This window comes from Ursus americanus, unplaced genomic scaffold (assembly GCF_024610735.1).
Source record: "Ursus americanus isolate L20-20 unplaced genomic scaffold, mUrsAme1.1.p SCAF_65, whole genome shotgun sequence".
Lineage (NCBI taxonomy): Eukaryota > Metazoa > Chordata > Mammalia > Carnivora > Ursidae > Ursus > Ursus americanus.
Window position 1 is genome coordinate 890346 of NW_028273647.1, and position 15601 is coordinate 905946.

Sequence of the window (15601 nt, forward strand, 5' to 3'; positions counted from 1 at the left end):
TATTGCATGGTGCACTGGGTGTTATGCGCAACTAATGAATCATCGAACTTTGCATCAAAAACCAGGGATGTGCTGTATGGTGACTAACATAATATATTTTTAAAAAAATTTTTTTAAATTAAAAATAAAAATGAATTCAAATGTTCATTATAAAAATACTTGCCTCTAAGCACTGGATTTGTGGAAACAAAACATACTCTCAGGAACCTGGGTGTGAAAACGACCCTTAGGTGGCAGCCACCAGCACATTACCTGTGCAGAAATCTCTGTCTCGGTCTCTTATCTCCTGTATTTCTCTTGGATCCTTGACCACTCATTTGAAATACTTGACCAGAGCTCTAGGAGAGGAAAGCAGAGAAGTGGTACCTAATTTTGCAACAAGAGAAGCTGCCGATTATATACAGTTGGATTTATGAAATCTGCTGAGTAACACAGGCTATGCAATGAATGATAAGGAAGTCAGCCTTTAGATTATTTTTCTTGTCTTATCCTTTATCAGGCTGTGTTCTGTTCTCCGAAAGGAGCCACCGTGGGGAGATCCTGTTCTCTCAGCTGGCAGAGCCACCCGGATGTGGCCGAGCCAGTGCGATCGAGGAGCGCCACCACATCTGGGGCACCGGGAGCTGAGAAAGCAAGAAATATTGTTCGCCAGGATACAACTGGTAAACGTTTATTTAAGTGCTTCTGTGAGGTCCAGTTGCTATCTAAGATGGATTTATAGGAATAAAATGTTATAAAAGCTTTAAAATTCGACTCAGAACATAAATACATGGCCTTTTATTAAGTAGGATGTTTCCGTATCTTTTAATTGTCTCTTCTGTTCTCTTCAAATCTGTTTTTGATACTTATTTCTGAATCATTCATTGTGAAAAAGAACTTGAGCTGTCACTACTGAGTGAGATATATGTGCAAAAGAGAAAACAGATACTTTGTTAGAAGCCTAAAACAAATAGATTCTCAGTAATCGCACAGCTGCATCATGTTGTTGAGCAGCGTGAATCTTAGTGTGGCGCTGTTCCAACACAGAAAAAGAGAATAATGCACATAGTTTGCAGGACTGGAGGGGGATATTGAAGTGCCTTGCTTCTGTTGGGAAGTGGAGCTTTACATGCCTGGGGCTGTTGTCCTTCTACCCTGTTCCCTCAGTGAAAAACAATGGAATGAAATCCATGGTCTCCACCCAGACTCAGGCCAGATTCTCAGCTCCCTGAGGTCCAGCTCTGACCTGTGACCCCTACGTAGGACATAAGTCTTGCATGGGAAATGGCTGGGTGAACCAAGGTCCCCCTGTTCTCTAGGAGCTGTTCAAGAAGCTGCTGCCCCATTAGTGCCTGGGCTCCATCTGGACCAAGCGCAACAAGCCTGGCAGTGAGCACCTGGCACCCACGGTCCGGGCCACTGTCGCCCAGTTCAACGGTGTGGCCAAGTGTGTCATCACCACCTGCCTTGGCAACCCAAGCATGACAGCCCGGGACAGGGCCATGGTGGTGGAGCACTGGATCAAGGTGGCCAAGGTATTCAACGGGAAGCCCAGCCGAGGTGCTCTCCTGAGTCTCGGGCACTGCTCTTCCCTTGATCAGGTCTCAGGGTGGAAGGCCCTGGTCTTTGCCCTAGGACTGTGCAGTCCCTAGGCTCTTTGGTCCAGGGGCATGCTGACCTCGCCTTGCGTGGCCCTATGCTGGGATGTCCGTTTCTGCCTGGCTCCTTCCTTGGAGTGAGGTAAAATCCTCCTCCTCCTCTGGGCCTCACGTGTGCCCTTCGGCACGTCCCTGGACAGCGGCTTCCTCCAGCAGGAGTGCCTTCCCCTGAGGGGGACTGAAGCTTGAGAGCCAATCAGGTGCTGGCTCCCCACATGACAGCCCATTCTCTTCCCTCCCCAGGCCTGTCAAGCCCTGAGGAACTACTCCTCCTTACATGCCATCCTCTCGGCTCTGCAGAGTGTCTCCATTCAAGGCCTCAAGAACACGTGGGGGAAGGTTTCCAGGTGAGTAGGCCTCTCTCCATGGAGGGACCAGGATGGACGACGGAGCTCCCAGAGGCTTGTCCTCTTCCCCCTCAGGCAGCTTGGACCTTCTGGGAGGCGGCAAACCCTGACCACAGGACCTGGGCTGGTGGGTGCGTCTCTCAGCCTTCCTGGTGAAGAGGCCACCATGCCTCCCGCTTTAGAAATCAGTTTTGCCAAATGTCCCACACGGGGCTGAGCTGCATTAAATCTCTTCACGTGTTTCCTTGACAGCCACTAAGCTCTCTGCCCATTTGAACCCCAAATTGACCCAAACAGTGTTTCTCAATGAATATGGGAAGGGAGGCCCAGGACGAGCCACATGAGAGCTCCCTCCCATGTCCTACAAAGACCTTAGTGGTCAGAGGATTCCAGAAGAAACCCTCAACCAGGCAGGTTGACACTTTGGGGTTCTCAAAGAAAAGGCACTCGCACTCAACCCTGCCACATTATTCGTCCATTGATCCTGCCTCCCTTGCCTCTCTTCAGGAAGCCATTGAGGATCTTTCAAAAGCTGTGCAGCAAGGACACCGCACAGGGCAGGAACCTGCTCATCAAGGTAGCCTGGAAGGTGCAGGTCTGGAAAGAGGAGGGGTGGGAGGGAACAGGGTCCTGAGTGGATGAAGTCGGGAATGGTCTGAAGCATTCCTTGGGGAGGGGAAGCCTTTGGCATGAATGTGGCGACAGCCTAGGTGAGGATGCCGTTGGCGGTGAGGGGGCAAGCAGGTGGTGTCCAAGCAGACTCCCTAGCCTTGACACCCTCTCTCTTAGTGTCGACAGCTGCTCCACGTGGTCACCTGGGGTGGGCCAGGAGGCTGGAGCTTTTTCAGGGGAGGGTCCTTGTGGGCAACAGAGAACAGTGACTCATCCCCCTCTCCCCCTTAGGACACAGGGTGTCGTGCCCTTTCTTGGCACTTTCCTCACCAAGTTGCTGATGTTGGATACCGCAGTGGAGGTCTATCTGGAGGTGGGTGAGCCTGAAGATTGTGGGGGATGGACCAGAATCTGGACCTTTGGGAATAGAGCACCCCTGTAATGAGCCCTGAGCTCTCAGGACTCGGCAAACCTACCCTGATGACAGCCTCAGAGCTGGGCCTGTGAGGCCGGGGTCTCTTGCCCATCTCAGCGATGAGTGAGGCGAGACTGCAGTTAGGACATGGCTGCTGGTGCCGAAGACTGGTGAAGCAGCAGAGCTTCCTGAAGGCAAAGCTGCGTGAGGTCTGTCTGAGTGGACCTCAGCCTCCCCCGGTGAGTTTGCCCGTGGGGGGAGAATGAAGTCAGGACCCTCCACATCAGCGAGCACCTCCGTAGCCGCAGCAGCCCCTTCCTGCCTGAGGCTTCGGCCTCCCCTACTGTCTTCCGAGAGGGTGGTGCTGCAGGGTCCAGACCTGTAGCCAGTCCATCTGCCCCATGTCCTCCTTTCTCTGGACCCCAGAGCCTGGCCTATTTCCCAGGCCCACTATCTGTGTATGCACGGCCCCCTCACGGGTCCTGGCCATGGTGCAGCATGAGAAGGGATGGGAATCAAGTGCTCCTAAGAACCAGGGGCCGCATTCTGATGGACTTTGTCTGCATTCCAGGGGAATGAGATCAACCACCACAAAAGAAATAAGGTGAGCATATGTGGCGCTTCCTGCAGGGAAGGGTAGGGAGTGGGCCTCAGAGATGTCCCTGGGAAGAACATTGCTTGGCTCCATGCCCTCCACCTCACATTTCCTGGGATCCCTTGAGAAGAAAGCAGTGCAAGTCCCATCCCTTTAGGAGATGGGGACAGAGCATGGCATCCAGGAGAACTTCCCGGAGGAGGGGCTACTGATACTCACCTCTGAGAACAGGTAGAGACCTGATGAATCTGCAGGGAGGAGGATGGCCATGTGTGCCAGGACCGGGGACGGGTCCCCGGTCCCGCTGCTCAACCCTCACCAGACCCTGCAGCTCCCCGCCCCCCAATGCTCCGTATACATCCTGTGCTTCTCTCTCTGCTCAGGAATACCAAGTCATGACGGACATCATGCTGCTCCAGGTGGCTGCCGAGAATTACACCCTAGAGCCTGAGGATCCTTTTTGGGCCTGGTTCCAGGCTATGGAGCTGCTCAGCGAGGCTGAGAGGTGAGGCCCATCAGGAGCTGGGTCGGTGAGGTTTGGGGTGGACTCTTTCTGCTGGCCACTCCTGGGATCCTCCTTCCCTGGGCAGCCTCAGGCCTTTTTGCCGGGGCGCCAGACTCCAGCTGTGGGCAAATACTGGCAGGGACTCTTGAATGGAAGCTCCTGGGCAACTCACAGGTGTCCCTCTGTCCTTAGCTACACCCTGTCCTGCCAGCTGGAGCCCCGGTCCTAGCTGGTCAGCAGCACTCAGGAAGGAGAAGAACTGGCCGCAGTCAACCTCAGGGCTGAGCAAGTGTCCAGTGGCCCTGCAGGGATTCCTCAGCAGCTGCATCCTTGCGCCCTATTTACTCCACACCCCTTCCCCCCATCTATTTCCTTATGTAGGGGGCACCATTTAGTTGTTTTAAATAGTACTGTGATAGATTTGCATGTTAGGAGAGTAAAGCCCTTGTTTTGTTTTAGAGCCCAGGTGTGTGGTTTGGGTCTTTTACTTCCTGCAGTAATGGAAAACTTGCACAGACTCTCATATTCGTTCCTGACCTAGGAAATCCCCCAGAGTCATCAGCTACTGTACGTGGGAGGAAGGAGAAGTGCCAGCCTTTCTCCCTAGCCACTGGAGGGCACCCCCAAATCCCCCTTACTCAGAGCACGGGTCCATTTCAGTCAATGAATTTGGGCAAACAGCAGAGACAGCCCCTCAGAACTCCTGAGATTTAGAGGTTGCAGGGACTTTCCCAGGAATAGCAACAACCACTGAAAGTGGGAGTCTTTAAGACTTGTACGCCCCAGAACTCCTTCCTGCCCCAGGACTGGGGTTGCTTTTCTCCGCTCTAAGGCCAGGAAGACTGTGTCCTGCTTCTTCCGTTGAGATGCTTTTTTGGTTTAGTGTTTGGTTTTGTATTGCCCCCATATTTGGAACTTGTCGTATTGTAGTTCAATCTCTGGAACTGCATCAGCACCTAGTGGGGAAAAACACGGAAGGAGATCAAATCCTGCGTGTGAAGGGGACAAAGCCAGAGGAAGATAATTTGCAGATGGACTCAGGGCAGGCAGGACTTTCCAGCCTCAGTCTCCCCGTTGGCCGTTTACCAAGTTTGGAATCTTTCTGGGATTCTTGTCAATGATCTCTGGATTCCCTTTCCTGCTTGTTTTGTGTGGTGGGAAAAGATGGGAGGGGTACTTTAAAGGGCACACCTGAGCCTGGTTCCATGAACATCTATGCTGACCTAGGAGCCAGGATTCCCAGCCTTCGTGCATCTCCTTATGCAGTTCTTCTGAAGCAGCAGTTCCCTCCAGGCCCCAGGCTCTGGGTCAGATGCACAATAGCTACTGTTCCCTGGCTGGCATCTGATGGATCAGGGACGGGCTCTTTCTTGCCAGGATAAGGGGCCATATCCTTGACCAGAGAAACCCCACACTCTCCTTGCTGTCCGTCATGACTTTCAGGTCCATGTTTTCTGAAGTCCATCATCTCTATTTCTTTTATAATAATTTTTTTATTATGTTAGTCAGCATACAGTACTTCCCTCGTTTTTGATGTAAAGTTCCATGACTCATTCCTTGCGTCTAAAACCCAGTGCACCATGCAATAGGTGCCCTCCTTAATACCCAACACCAGCCTATCCCAATCCCCCACTCCCCTCCTCTCTGAAGCCCTCAGTTTGTTTCCCAGTGTCCATAGTCTCTTGTGATTCATTCCCCCTTCTGTTTACCCCCCCTTTCTTCTTCCCTTTCTTCTCCTACTGATCTTCCTACTTCTTATGTTCCATAAATGAGTGAAACCATATGATAATTTTCCTTCTCTGTTTGACTTGACTTAGCATTATCTCCTCCAGTCCCGTCTATGTTGCAGCAAATGTTGAGAAATCGTTCTTTTTGATGGCTGAGTAATATTCCATTGTCACTAATATTCAACAGTTTACACACTCAGTCTCAGTTTGCACACTTACACTGACTTGTCCGAAATTAGGTACTCAGCCTGAGCCCCCAGACCTACTGGGTCCCCCGCACATTGAAAGTGAGCAGATGAGAAGCATCTCGCATGCAACTGGTTGCCAAAACAAAGCAGGGGTACGAATACTTCTATCAGACAAAACAGAATATAAAAAAAAAAAGAGTAGTGAGTCACAAAGAAGGACACTGTGTCCCAATCATGGAGACAATGCAACAAGAAGATAGAACAATTTTAAATTTTTAGACACCCATCATAGGAGGACCCAAATACATAAAACAGTTAATAACAAAAAGCAGGCAACTAATTGACTGTAATACAATACAGTAGGGGATCTAACACCCCCCTTCTATTAATGGATACATGATCCAAACTGAAAATCAACAAGGAAACAGTGGCTTTGGGTGATGCACTGGTTTTAACAGACGCATGCAGAACATTCCATCCTCCAACAGCACATACTCATTCCTTTTGATTGCACATGGAACGTCCTCCAGAGCAGATCACATATTAGGCTACCGAACAAGTCTCTACTAATTCAAAAAGATGGAAGTCATAGCATACATCTTTTCTGACCACAATGGTATGGACTAGAAATCAACCACAAGAGAAAAACCTGGAAAGACCATGAACACAAGGAGGTGAAAGAACACGCTCCCGAGAAATGAGTGGGTCAACCAGGAATTCAAAATAGGAAAAAAAAATTACATGGAATCCAAGAACAATGACAAGACAAGCATCCCAAAACTTTGGGATACAACAAAAGTGAATCTTAGAGGACCAGTTACAGCAATACAGGCCAGCTCCAAAAGCAAGAACAATCTCCCATCCCATCACCTGACACAAAGGGATCTAGCATAAGAACAGCAGAGAGCTCTAGAGCAGGGGATCAGCCTTGGCGCGTTGGAGCTCTTGCTGTTGGGCCCATGCATAGCTTCCGTCCTTGCTCAATTTCCCAGCAGGTATGGTGTTCTTTCCTTTCCTGCACAACAACTCCCACCATGTCCACTGGGGAATCAACCCTTTATGGAATTCTAGAATGCTAGAAACTGCCAAAAAGGCCCAGGAAACAACCATGCCTTCCCTATTTGGTATATCAAGGTGCCGATTAGCTTTCTCTTTGGGGAACATTCAACAGTGGTTTTTGAGACATCGTCTTAGGCCTGGATCCCCTGGGGATCTCGTGAAAATACAGATTCTGATTCAGTAACACTGGGAGGGACCTGAGACTCTGCATCTCCAACACGCCCTCTGCGGATGCTGAGGCCACTTGTCCACGGACCACCCTGACAAACGGCGCCAGCAGGCCATTTGACCAAAGTTATCTGTTTCACCACTGAAAACAGAATTTTCAGCAAAGTTTGGCCACAAGAGGAGGACTTTTTATTGCCAGGAAGATAAACAGCCAGGGCAGGGCTTTGTCCACACCTGCAGGCCTCTCCTCCTCTTCTCTTCAAGGGAATATGGAGGCAGGATGGAAGGAGGTCAATAGTTTAGGAGCTTCTTTAGGTCAGTGGGTTTTCTTTCCTGTGCCCTCCTGTATCTCTGCGATGTGTGCAGAGCACAAAGTCCTTCCAAGAGGGATGGCCAAGGCTGAAAGGGGGTAGGGTGGGAGCCTGAGCTCCTGAGTCAGCCCTGGCACGTGGGCAGAGGCAGGTGCTAGGGGCCACTCTGTGTGTGGTGCACGGGCTCCCTCGCAAGTCCCCATGAACGGGCCAGAGGAGCTTCAGAGAGGACGGGCAGAAGACCCAATATTGCTCCAGGCGACAGAGGAGGGAAAAGACTGAGGTTGGTTCATGGCCGAATGGGCTTGGATGTGGCTGCAGGATGGAAAGTGGCTGCAGATATACTACAGCCCCGTTCAGGGTAGTCTTGATAGAATGCAGCGACGGGAAATTCTTTCGAGCATTTCAAAATTCTTTCAATTCTTTCAGGTGGTATGGAAAGAAAAGCAGCCTGAGGAAAGAATATACATTGGCTCGTGGCAGTGGTAGATGATTTGGCTCATTGGTCAGGGACTGGGAGGAAGAAGATTTATGACAATTAGTCGTGGGGAACAGACATGTAGGTGGACCCATGGGAGTGGGCACCAGGTATGATGATCTTTGCATCACACATTGACATCCGCCCAAGCGCATTCAACCTGGAAAAGGCACTAAGCAGCCGAGTACATCTTGGCCACTTGATATCCATTCTAGCCTCTCACATTGCCCATCCCAGTGCTAGCATAACGGGCTCAGGAATGGACATGGTGACAAGGATGGAAGGCAGGGCCCCAAGACCTTCCCATTTCTTCTTTCAGCAACTATGCTCTGAGCGCTCAGCCTGTGCCAGGTGAGTTGGTGCGCCCCAGTGCAGTCTGCAAATGGCCAAGTTGTTTCTGCTGTTCTGATGGAGAACACCTTGAAAGCAAGATGTGTGAAAGAACAGAGCAGATATTATACTCCAGTTACCAGCACAGTGTAGTAGGGAGGGCTAGGGAGTCACAGGAGAGGAGGGTCTGGAAGGCCTCCACATGGTGACATCTGCTGGTAGCAGATTGACAAGAGGGAGCAAGAGCTGCACACCTCTGGGAACAGTGTGTCAGGGAGAGGGCACCGCTGGGGCCAAATCTCTCAGACAGAAACTAGTTTGACCAGAGAAGATTCGGAAAGTGGCCAGAGTGGCTGGTGGAGGCTGGGAGGTGAGAACAAGAGATGGCAGTGGATGGGAGGGCCAGGTGCCGAAGCCTGGTCGACTGAGTTAACTATCTGTTTGTCTCTGAGAACACTACTAGAAAGCTTAGCACTTCTGAAGCGTGATATTTCCTAGCTCCCAATTCGGCGGGGCCTGGAATCTCCGCACAGTTGGGACTGGGTGTTTCTGCCCCCAGGTCTCTGTGTGATGCAATCTGCGCCTCACCCGAGGCCCAACTGTGGTAAGATTTGCTCCCAAGTCACTGATGTGACTAATGTCAGGATTTAGCTCAGACTCAACAAAGTGGGTTTAAGCGAAATCCTGAATTTGAGTTCTTTTCTGCCTATTAGCCTGGGCACTCCCTAGGTTCCTTCCTCTGTGGGCCTTTATGTAGGGCAGTTCTAAACACCAGTGCTTTCTTCCCCAGTGCAGGGATACAGGAAAGAAAGGAAGGGAACAGAAGAGAGTAACAGGAAAGTGACAATGTTTTGTCATATTCTCTTGGTCAGAAACCTATTAGCAACCAGGCAGTGGATAGACAGGGAGGTATATAGCACGGGTGGGGATCCCTGGGAGCCACTGTGGAGTCAACGTGGTGGTATAGTCAGCACATTTCATCCAGACCATGAAACGGAGGTAAGCTTTAAAGTCGATGTGTGTTATGTTAACATGGGTTTGACTCCTGTGTGGCACTTAAGAGACAAAAAGAAAGAACAAAGAGAAAACAAACAAAAAACCAGTCTCAAATGTAGAGCACAGACTGGGGATGGCCAGGTGGGGGGATGGGTGAAATAGGTCATGGGGATTAAGAGTACACTTATGGTGCTGAGCACTGTGTAATGTACAGAACTATAGAGTCCCTGCTGTTCACCTGAAAGGAATATAACACTGTCTGTCAATTATAGTGTAGTTTCAAAACTTAAGAAAAATCGGTCCTATGAGATCTAAGCTTAGGATACGCAGAGTTTCCTCATGAGGTCTCATCGGGCTGAACGTCAATCCACATGAAAGGTAAATGAAAATGTCCAAAGACAAAAGGACAGTCTGTTTCTATGGAAAGGCCAGGGCCCACCTCTGTGTTCACGTAAAAGGTAACGTCCTATGCTACTGGCAGTTGGAGCAGAGTTTCACTCAAGTCCTATTGGAGCGATGCTCCTCTGGTGTTCTCATTCTACTTGGTTGTGTGTCTTCATGAAGTAATTGAAATAACGATTCCTAACCTTTGTCTCGTGGATGAAGCAATATTCGACTATGGGTAGCCATCGAACGTTTGGAGCGGGAACAACTTTCGGAAAATATTTAGCATTCGTATCTCTCATTGTATTACAGATAAGGAAGCTGAAGCCCAACAAGGGCACCCGGGGAACAATAACACAGAGGAGGTTCTCCTGACACCTGGTTCAGGGTCCTAACTCATTGAGGAAGTGTGAAGAACGCCCAACCCTCCAGGGTCAATGGACATATCATTTGAACGTGTCATTTTTAAAGAAAAGTGAAATGCGGTCAAACATGGAAAGACAGAAAATAACATCCTTTTAAAGAAAATCCACTATGATCCTCTACACTGTTTCTTACGTTCCACATACGAGTGAAAACTGATGATAATCGTAGGGGAAAGGAGGGAAAACTGACCGGGAAGCCATCAGAGACGGAGCAAAACCATGAGGGGCTCTTAAGCACAGAGAACAACTGAGGGTGGCTGGAGGGGAGCTGGGTGGGGGGATGGGGCAATTGGGTGAGGAGCATAAAGGAGGGCACGTGATGTGATGAGCACTGAGTGGTATATGCAACTGATGAGTTATTCAACACTACATCTGAAATAAGGATGGACTGTATGTCGGCTAATCGAATTTCAATAAAAAAATAACGGAAATCCAAGGTTCTGTGTTTTCTTGTTTTCAATACGAAAAATACCGGATGATTTCTTTTCTTCCCACAAGCAATGAAGGGAGCTAGCCTATTCAAGGTGAGGCAGTTTTCAGGGCATGCTGCCTTTTTCATTTCAACCCTAAAGAGACTTTCAAACATGCTTTCAGTTCCAGGCCTCTTGCCCTTCGAGTCCATTCCGAGCACCCTTGACAGGGTGGCAAAAACTTTGTTTCTTCAAGGTGGGTCACCTCAAGCAGGTAACATCTGTACTTGCCACAGAGTTACTACAGGTGTGCACCCTCCATCACTTACAAGTGCCTCTCGACAAGATTTCCTCACAGGCGGCATGAATACTGGTGGCTGATGGTTTTCTCTTTGATGACATTGATCCCATTTTTTCACTTGCACGATGACTGGGAGTCGGCTCTCGGTCTCATTCCTGGTGGTGATACAGCTCTCCAGCTCCCCCTCAAACATGTCCATCTCCTCTCTCCCAGAGAGGAACCTGCAGAACTTAGGGACCATGAACTGGGAATACAGAGCAAACATATAAAGGTCTTGCCTGACTTCAGCTCAGCATAGGAGGGACATACTGTTCCCCTTTGGTTTGACCCCAGTGTAATTTAGTACTCTAACCTTCTTTGCCATGGACTCCAGACAGTGGCTCACCAAGACGGGAGGGATACGGAGTTCCTTGCAGACACGCCCACACACCACGTTCATCACCTTCTAGCATGTAAGACTATGTCCCTCATCTGATTAAGAAACTCTTCAAACGCTAATGGATCAGAGTGCAATGAAAGTCTAACTTGGAAGAAGGGCTGAGCTCGGGATTCCGTCCAGTCATATGTCTCACTGCTCCCATCATCCACATAGGTGCTGCACAAAATGGACAAGGTCCCATTTCCAGTACACAGCTCATGCTGGCCCATCATACATATTCCTATCCTCTTGCGATCACATAGAGTCATGACCCCATCATCATGCCAGTGCTTCTCCAGTTCATGCTGCTCTCTTACTCCACTAATGAACCTTTTTCATCTCGGAAGTGCAGCCCAATAATATTCATTTTCATAGCTTCACAAAATAGGATTTGGCCGTGCTTTAATGCATATGACCTGCAAGGCACAGGATATAAAAAAAAATAAATTCACGTACAGGACATTCAGAATACTTACAATCTTTGTGACTTTAAAGACATTAGCAATGAAGTAAAAACACAATCCACATGATGGGAGACCATATTTGCAAACTGTCTATCTGGCAGGGGCTCAATATCCAGAATGAATAGAGATCACATGAACTCAACAACAGACAACAAAATGAATGCAATGCGTGAATGTGCAAATTGGGAATAGGCATATCCTCAAAGATGTGCATGTGAAAAGAAATTTGAAAAGATACATCACTAATGTTAAGGGAAATGCAAATTATAAAAAGCAACGAGATACCATTTTACATCCTTTAAGATGACTCTTCCAAAAAAAAAAAAAAGCAATCAGAAGGGAAAAAAAGAGCAAGTGTTGGCAAAGATGTGGAGAAGATGGAAGCCTTATTCAATGTGTGTGGTAGGAATGTTTAACAGCATAGTTGTGAAATCAGTATGGTAGTTTCAAAAAAATGAAAATTAGACTTACTATGTGTTCCAGTAACTCCACTTCTGGGGTGTATACCCAAATTAATTGACAGCATGGTCTTGAAGACATATCTGAACACACATTTTCATGGCATCATTATTCATAATAGCTAAACCATGAAAGGAATCCAAGTATCTGTCGAGGGAGGAACAGATGTTGTATGTACACATATTGGAATAGCATTCATTCTTCAAAGTGGAAGAAGACATTGACATATGCCACAACATGGGTGAACCTGGAGGATATTATGCTAAGTAGATGAGTATTCATGAAAATACACACTTTGACTTCACTCTTAGGACCTACCTAGAGTAAATTGCCAAAGACAGTAGAATGGTTTCGCCAAGGGCTGGAAGTAGGCGGTCATCGGAAGTTTCTGATTCATGGTATAGAGTTTGAGTTTTACAAGATACAATGAGATGTGAAGCTGGGTTACAGGGAGGTTGTTCAAACATATTAATGCATGGAATACACTTAGAATGTACTCCATGAACTTAATGGACTTAACGACATGAAAATAAATGTAAACTGCAAATACGGAGAAACGAACTCGGGACAATTTCGTCTAGCCATTTATATCCTTTCGTTTAGGTCCCATCTCAGACATTTTGCTTCAGCCATTTTCCATGAGGCGACTTTGATCAAACAAAATGTTCTCATTCTGTGCCCACTTGGAAGCTTACAATCAGAATTTTCCAAAACATGAACAGTTTTTTCAAAAGTTACTATCTGACGTCACTTATTAAGACTTTCTATTCTTTGACAAATTGTTAAATGGAACAACATTTTAAAATTCTATTTCATCTGCTTTAATTTTAATTCACTGATTTTCAATTTCAGAATCGACTTTCTATGCCAATGGCTTGAAGATTTTAACCCCTAGGATAACCTACTGGCTTTCGGTTCTGCTGTTTTCAGTTTTGTTTACGTGACATTCTTTTTACCACGTCCAATTTCCTGATGCTCTCTATGAATATTAAAATATTTTTTTGCTCCATTTGTTTTGATACATTTGACATACAGAACTGTGTATGTTGAAGATACCTGGCGTAATGATGTTCCTTTCGTATACTGTGAAACGATCGCCAGAATAAATTTAGTCTGCCGCCATCATCATCTCTAGAGATACAAAAATGAAGTTAAAAGAAAAGAAAGAGAGGTTTTTCTTTGTGATGAGAACTCTCAGAACTTGCTCTTTTCACACCTCTCCAATACACCATAGAGCAGTAATGAACTGTAGTCCTGGGGTGTACTGTAAATCCCTATTCTTTATTGATCTGAAACTGGAATTTGTACCTTTTGCCATTCACTCAATTCCTGTACCCCCTCTGCCCTCTGCTTCTGGTTACTTCAATCTGATCTCTTTTTCTGAGTTAGTCTTCCTCCTTTTCTCTTCTTTGTCTCAGATTCCACAGAGAAGGGAAAAATAGAGATCCTGCTCCTTTGCTCTGTGACTCTGCAAAGGCACTGCGTTGAGGACCCCCGAGAAAAGGCATGGCTTTCTTTGCTGGTGTGCCTGCGTGGGGCTGTGCCACCAGAGCTGGAGAACTGGATGCAGGGCGCTTCCTTGTCCATGGTACCTGGTGAGTTCTGCTGGAGGAACTGGAGCAGGAAGAGTCAGGCAGAGGCCATTGTGGTTGTCGCCCCTGCCCAGAAACAGCTTGAAAGTTTTAGTAGCATTCTGCAGTCTAGGTGCTTAAGAGGGGAGGTGGGCTCCAAGATCTTCTCAATTATTCAACTACACACTGAGCACTGCCCTATGCCAGGTATCTTGCTGGGCCCGTGCGCGGAGCTGAAATTACCTAGGGCTCCTTTGCTTTAGGAGCTCCCAGTCTACACATGGACCAAAGCTCCAAAGAGAACGCACGTGAAAGAAAAGAGCAAGCGCTCTGTACTAGGAATGAAGTGTGCTACGGAGGAAGGCTGGGGAGTCACTGCATGGAAAGATATGAAAGGCCTCACTGAAGCTGAGGTTGCTGAGAACAGATTGACCAAAGGGAGCTAGGCCTGCACACGTCAGGGAGCAGCGTTTCAGGAAGAAGTGACTTGTGCTGCAGACACTCAATAACAGAAGCCAGTTTGGCCAGAGGAGTGAAAAAGGCAGCCAGGGTGGCTGCAGGGACACTAGGAGGAGAGCAGAGGGGAGGGAGGAAGGCAGGGACAGATGCTGAGGCCTGGGAGACTGTTACTTATCTAGAGTTGCCCCGGGACTGCATTGCCCTGATACCCTGCACGTGCAGGTGCATCACTTTAATTTCTAACAGTATTTGTGGGTGAAGAATGCGGGCCCAAATTAGCATGGTTCCCCAGGCTCAAGGTGTGTCAGTGGCTGCGGCTGTGACCAGGGCCATACTGGAAGAGAATTTTGTCATAAGTTGGCTCACGTGACTCGGGATGCCATCTGGACTCAGAACCTGAGTTCCTGTGTGTCTTTTGGCCTTGGCACTGCCTCCGTTCTCTATCCTGTGAGCCTCTGTAGATGGCAGCTCAAAACATCAGTGCTTGTTCTGGTTCAGAGAGAGAGAAGAAGAAGGGAAAGGTAAGGAGTGAGTAGTGGAACATGATGGAAAGTAACTAGGGAGTGAGAAACTCTTTGCATGACATGTAGAGAAGCTCTAGGCATGGTACTTGATCACGTTGAATATGTCCTGTGGGTCAAAAGCCAGTCACTGACCACTTAGCAGTTACAGTCTGATGCCTATACCACAGGTCAGGATCCCTGGGAGCCATGGTGAAAGCCGCTCCCCTCATAGACCCAAACGAGGTAACGGGGTCTCGTTCTTCATATAACGGGAAACAATTGCATGGTTTTACTACAGAGGATGACAATGCCTGCATCTTCTTGCTTTTCCAGACCATCATGGTGCCCACCTTAAAATGAGGCCAAGAGGGAAAGTGACAGTTGCAGTATTACAGGGCTGGAACCCAGGCCTCTTCTGAGCGGCCCTCCATGCCAAGTCCCACCCCTTCTTGTAATTCTTCCATCTTGAAAATTGTGCCTCAGATACACAGGGGACCACCCCACACATGTAATAAATACTCTTATCCACAGACACCCGAGGATGTCCCAAGGAAGTAGATTCTAGCCTGATCCCCACACTGCAGGCTAGGAAAGTGGGGACTACGTGAGAGACACAATGACATAGGACACACAAGTGCGCAAAGAAACACAGAACGTAAGGTCTGAATTCAGCTCTGCCTCCTGAAGCTTCAGACACTAGTTCCATTTCCAGAGAGTGGTGGCTATGGCCTTTTTGGCTCATTGTGTCCAGTTAAGGAGATGACATGGGGGAGAAAGCTAAGGAGTCAACTGCCAAGAAGGGGCTCTGGATAGGTCTGACTGAACACATGGTCCCAGGG

The 15601-nt window shown here is 48.2% G+C and overlaps 1 protein-coding gene and 1 long non-coding RNA gene across 13 annotated transcripts in view; one reads left to right on the forward strand and one right to left on the reverse strand.

The window, feature by feature from the left end:
- The window catches only part of LOC123791123 (ral guanine nucleotide dissociation stimulator-like), a 63325-nt gene extending 52712 nt beyond the window's left edge, over positions 1–10613 (forward strand). For 10 of the 12 annotated variants that reach the window (XR_015723530.1, XR_015723534.1, XR_015723535.1 and 7 more), the window contains 5 exons: positions 500–662; positions 1299–1514; positions 1881–1984; positions 2492–2561; positions 2888–3565. Coding sequence is in view for 3 of the 12 variants with exons in the window: in XM_087860467.1 (XP_087716593.1) it covers positions 1461–1514; positions 1881–1984; positions 2492–2561; positions 2888–2977 (318 nt within the window). In the remaining 9 variants the exon portion in view is untranslated. The other 2 variants (XM_087860468.1, XM_087860466.1) reach the window with 2 other exon arrangements.
- On the reverse strand, positions 10609–13855 carry LOC123779056 (uncharacterized). The gene is made up of 3 exons (XR_015723539.1): positions 13286–13855; positions 12242–12376; positions 10609–11722 (listed from the first exon to the last, which is right to left on the reverse strand). It is a non-coding gene; the product is annotated as an uncharacterized LOC123779056 (long non-coding RNA).
- Between the last annotated feature and the right edge of the window lie 1746 nt (positions 13856–15601).